This window comes from Centroberyx affinis, unplaced genomic scaffold (assembly GCF_046629955.1).
Source record: "Centroberyx affinis isolate AG114_WGS23_722 - 3 ecotype Tasmania unplaced genomic scaffold, CSIRO-AGI_Caff_v1 ptg002309l_1, whole genome shotgun sequence".
In the NCBI taxonomy this organism is placed as follows: domain Eukaryota; kingdom Metazoa; phylum Chordata; class Actinopteri; order Beryciformes; family Berycidae; genus Centroberyx; species Centroberyx affinis.
The window spans coordinates 47,501-52,500 of record NW_027280581.1 but is presented as its reverse complement, the minus strand read 5'-3'; the positions used below and the strand labels follow the sequence as shown (position 1 = coordinate 52,500).

The window sequence follows — 5,000 nt, the reverse complement described above, 5'->3', positions numbered from 1 at the left end:
CAGACTGGCCATCAGGTCTCTGTAGGATTTATGGTTCCTGGAGGGGTCCTGTTGACACACACACACACACACACACACACACAAATACATTGGATTACTTACTTGCAATGCTTCAAATAATAATAATAATAATATGAACCTGCATAAGTGTGCTATTCCTGAATTGTATGTAATCTAATATAATCTGATCTGATCTAACATGATCTAATCTAATGTGATCTAATGTATTCTGATTTGATCTAATGTAATGTAATCTGATTTCATCTGATTTGATCTAATCTAATGCAATGTAATGTAATGTAATCTGATCTAATAGAATTTCGTCTGATTTAGTCTAACGTAATCTGATCTAATCTGATGTAATATAATGTGATCTAACATGGTCTAATCTAATGTGATGTGATCTAATCTGATGTAATTCAATGTAATGTAATCTGATCTAATAGAATTTCGTCTGATCTAATCTAATGTAATCTGATGCAATGTAATGTAATGTAATCTGATTTGATCTAATCTGATGTAATGTGATCTGATCTGATCTACCAGCCTAAACTCAGTCTCTCCTCCTTTTCAGGCTGACATGAATCTTTCATTAATTAAATTCAGATTATACATCATAGTAATGAGCATCCGACTGATGAAACATAAGAGCAGGTCTTCCAAATAAAAAAAATTAAAGACAGAAAAGAAATAAAAATATAAATGATTATTGTATATAGTGAGAGTTGTTCGGCTTTAGGATCATCAACTGGAAGTCGGAGTTTACAGCTTTTTATTCTCCACCACGACTAGATGAAGTTTAAAATAATACAAACTATACAACGATTTTCATGGTATTTCTGAAATGTTCAGATAGTTCACAGCGGAAAACGACAGGAAACATGAGAGAGAGAGGAGAGGAAAGCATAAGTGTGCTATTCCTGAATTGTATGTAATCTAATGTAATCTGATCTGATCTAATCTAATGTGATCTAATCTATTCTGATTTGATCTAATGTAATGTAGGAAACATGAGAGAGAGAGAGAGAGAGAGAGAGAGAGAGAGAGAGGAGAGGAAATCTGCTGAAGCTGTATCTGGATTCAAACTGTGACTGTAAGAGAACGAGACGTGTGCCTCGGCCTCTCCACACACACACACACACACACACACACACACACACACACACACACACAAACAGAAAGTAATTACTATCATCTGACATGGTAACATTATGCAACACAGCGCTCTCAGTCGGCGGTTACGTAACGTTACTCCGCTCCGCTCCGCTCTGCCAGCCTGTCGGATTAAAACCTTCAGTCCCACCGGGCAATTTGGGATTTACTGTCAGAGTGACACAGTGGGCTCACAGCGAGTTTATATGAAGGCTTTCATCTCAAACCGCTATTCACACACACACACACACATTCTGGGAAAAAAGAAATGTTTGTTTGTTGCTCAATATTTTAAAAACACAGATGATTACATCCTCTGAAAAACTTCTGTTTTGTCAGTAGAGACCATTTGTTTGATTTATATCCTTACTCTTTACTGCTGCCATAACTCATGTTCCACTCAGAGATCAATAAAGTTCATCTCATCTTATTTTAAGTTGCCCTGAATAACAGCGTGATCAAGATGGTGGTAATGCCCCCCCCCAAAAAAATATAAAAGAATAAAACAGTCGTGGTTCCTCAGGCTGCGTTCACACTGCAGGTGAAGGTTCCCAATTCTGATTTTCCTCCTCACATGTGACTCAGATCTGATTTATTTATTTTTTTTCTGTTTTCTAATCAGTCTGAAGAGAAAAAAGCTGTGTGGAGTCGCATGTTTTCACTTCCCATCTGCACCGCATGGACATCGGGTCCTAAAGCATGTGACTTACATGTTGCTTGTGTTTGAACGCTAAAAATTTAAAAAAAGTAAACCCCACATCATTCACCTGAGACATGATGTGAGACACAATCAAAAATTTGGCAGCCTGGCTTCCAACGAGATGGAGAGAAAGTGAAATAGCCGACTTGAGTGTGTTGGAAACAGAAACAGATGTGTCCTCTTCTGTTTTTGTTACTCTGCTCTTTCCCACATCTCTGTCAGTTCATATTGTTATCAGATATGAGTCACATCCTCGAGTGGATATGAATCCAAACATACAAAACAGTCAGATATGAGCAGCAGTTCAGAACGGAGCCTGAAGCCCTGCAGTGTGAACGGAGCCTGAAGCCCTGCAGTGTGAACGCAGCCTGAAGCCCTGCAGTGTGAACGCAGCCTGAAGCCCTGCAGTGTGAACGCAGCCTGAAGCCACATCCACACTAATAAAACGATCTCCGTCCACACGAGCGTTTCAGAAATAATCTCCGTCCATACTAACACGCCTGATAACACATATCACATGACCGTTCACGTACACTGGGCATGTGCGTGTGCCGGTGTAAACAGGAAGCAGATTGTCTACTCTGCGATTGGTTGCTTAGTTGCAGAAAAAATCCTACAGAGGAAGAACAGCAATGGAGAAAAGTACGACCAGAGATTTCTTCGCTTGGACCGATAACGATCCAAGCAAAGATCCATGTTGAATTAACCACTGGGAGCCAAGGCTGATGATGAAAAGGGTCACATGACAGGGGCGTGACGAATCAGGGAAGGACACGTCGTGACTGATAAGAGCCAATCAGGAAGGGAACGCGGGCGTCTGCGTCATCGTTTTCAAAAGTCTCAGTTTCCGCCCGTCCGGACTGAAACACAATCCTGGAGTTTTCGAACTAAAACAGGGTCAGCAGCGTTTTCAAAAGTCTCCGTTTTAGGGTCCGAAAACGTCGGAGTAGTGTGGAGGCTAGGAGGAAACGTAGCAAAAGTTGCGTTTTAAAATGAAAATGTATTAGTGTGGATGTGTGCAGTCGTTCAGAGGAAAAAACACACTTGTGTGTAAAGTGTCTGTGTTAAGTGTGTGTGTATAAGCAGCTGTACAGGAAGTCAGGTGGCTGCTCACCGCAGTGCTCTCAAACTGCTGAAACTGCTTCCTAAACTTCCCCGGGAGACCCTGAAAACACACACACACACACACACACACACACACACACACACACACGGAGAGAGAGAGAGGGAGAGAGAGAGAGATCATTACAATACTGACCACATACAGCTCAACTGGCTAACACAACAAGATTTTACAAGTCCCAATTTAATAAGAAATGCCCTGCAGCAGCTCCAGTGCCTCTCTGCTGCAGCGTGGCTCCGCCCACAAGAGGAAATGTTTGGGAAAATTCAAATGTTTTTGTCTTCTGAGCCGTTAGAACTGCAGCTGAGAGGAACGGTCTGCAAAACTGTTCTGCTTTTATGAATTTGAAGAAAGAATAGGAACAATAGGAATAGATGGGGCACTTCTAAGATGGGGTATTTGGTTTGTGTGTGTGTGTGTGTGTGTGTGTGTGTGTGTGTGTGTGTGTGCGTGTGTGTGTGCGTACCTCCCAGGTGAGTCGTAGTCTGCTGACAGCGGGATTGTCCAGACCCAGAACCACAGCCAGGAAGGACAGCAGGTCCTGCTGCTGCTTACAGCTGAAACACAGGAGAGAACAGTCACTAGAATTAAATTCAATAAAAGAGTAAAAGAAAAAGAGACGAGAAAAAAGAGAAACACAAAACAATACAACATGAAGCATTAAGAGCTTGTAAGAGCATGTAAGAGCTTCTCAATTGTGGAACTCCCTACCAACTGAAATAAGAAACTGTACCACCTACCACACCTTCACACAAAGTCTCAAGGCCTGGCTTTTGAAAAGTCAGACATGTGAACATTTCGACTCCACTTAGTACATTGCTCATTTAATGATTATCATTGTTATTATTGGCTAACCTGCTGCTAACTTGTCCCATGTCCTTTACCCGTTGCCAGGCGGCCAGCTTTGCATGGCTTAGGTATGTATGGAATATCTACTAGTATTTTATAAAAAATTTGGTAACACTTAAATAAGATCTAAATAGTGATTGCTGTATTTTATTTATGTTTACTGGTTATTGCTGCTCTGCATGACTGCATGTATCATAAGTTGGTTGTGGTCAGTATTGCTTGGCTGTGTGTTGTTGCTTCATGTTGCTTGCATGGCTATATGTGTTAATATGGTGTTTGTTGTTGCTGTATTATTGTGCTGATGTTTTGCTGTTTCCTGTTGCTTTGCATGGCTTGTGTTCAGTCTTGAGAGTTCTTGTTTTGTTGCTGTCTCTATGGCGTCTTGCTGTCTTTGTTCTGTACATTTTTATCATTTTATAGGTTTTAAAACATCTCGCCACAAGGACTATAGTTGAAAATTAGCCAGCTGGCTAACACTAGCACATTTACAGAAATGTCGATTAATGTGTGTTGTCCTTATAAATAAATAAACAAACAAACAAACAATAAAGCACCAGCCAAGAACATAAAGGAGAATACTAGAGTCATTTAGAGTTACAGCCCATTTATTACTGTTAATGTCTTTTCAATGCGTGCTGTATGGAATTCGATTTTTCTAACATTTACTTGTTTTTTTAAGTTTTTAAAATCCAGATCTTTACCCTGTCACACCCAGCTTGAACTGAACTGCTGTCCTGCTGAATCAGAAGCCTTGGATGAGACAGTGAAGTGTTTCTGAGGTCAGATGAAAACACTCGACTTCAGGAGGAAAACAAGCCTGATATCGCTAACTATCCTGACTGTGTGCAGAAACACAGAGGAAACTTAAATAAAACACCGGTGTTCTCCTTTAGTAGCACACCAGATGGTCACATAAAGTCATGTGGTTTGGTAAATAATAGAATAATGAGAAGGTTTCATTCCAAAATGCCATATATCCATGTTGGAAAAAAAGATGTCACCACTTGAGATTCTTCAGTTATTTCCAAATCACAGATGATCCTCAAAAACAGAATTATTTAATAAGCAAAAGATCATTAAGAATAGAAAATCTAATGTTTATTATTGGTTTCACACTCTTGAATCACGATCAAGATCATCAAGATCATCGGAGTGAAACAAAGAGACCTGAATTCT

General features: G+C 40.2%; 1 protein-coding gene across 1 annotated transcript in view; it reads right to left on the bottom strand.

The window, feature by feature from the left end:
- The window catches only part of rapgefl1 (Rap guanine nucleotide exchange factor (GEF)-like 1), a 59,973-nt gene that overhangs the window by 8,596 nt on the left and 46,377 nt on the right, over positions 1-5,000 (bottom strand). Inside the window, exons 11-13 of the mRNA XM_071533027.1 lie at positions 3,442-3,532; positions 2,967-3,017; positions 1-48 (exon numbers count right to left, since the gene is read on the bottom strand). The exon at positions 1-48 is cut by the window's left edge and continues 40 nt beyond it. Of these exons, the coding sequence (XP_071389128.1) occupies positions 1-48; positions 2,967-3,017; positions 3,442-3,532 (190 nt within the window). The remainder of the gene's footprint in view (positions 49-2,966; positions 3,018-3,441; positions 3,533-5,000) is intronic.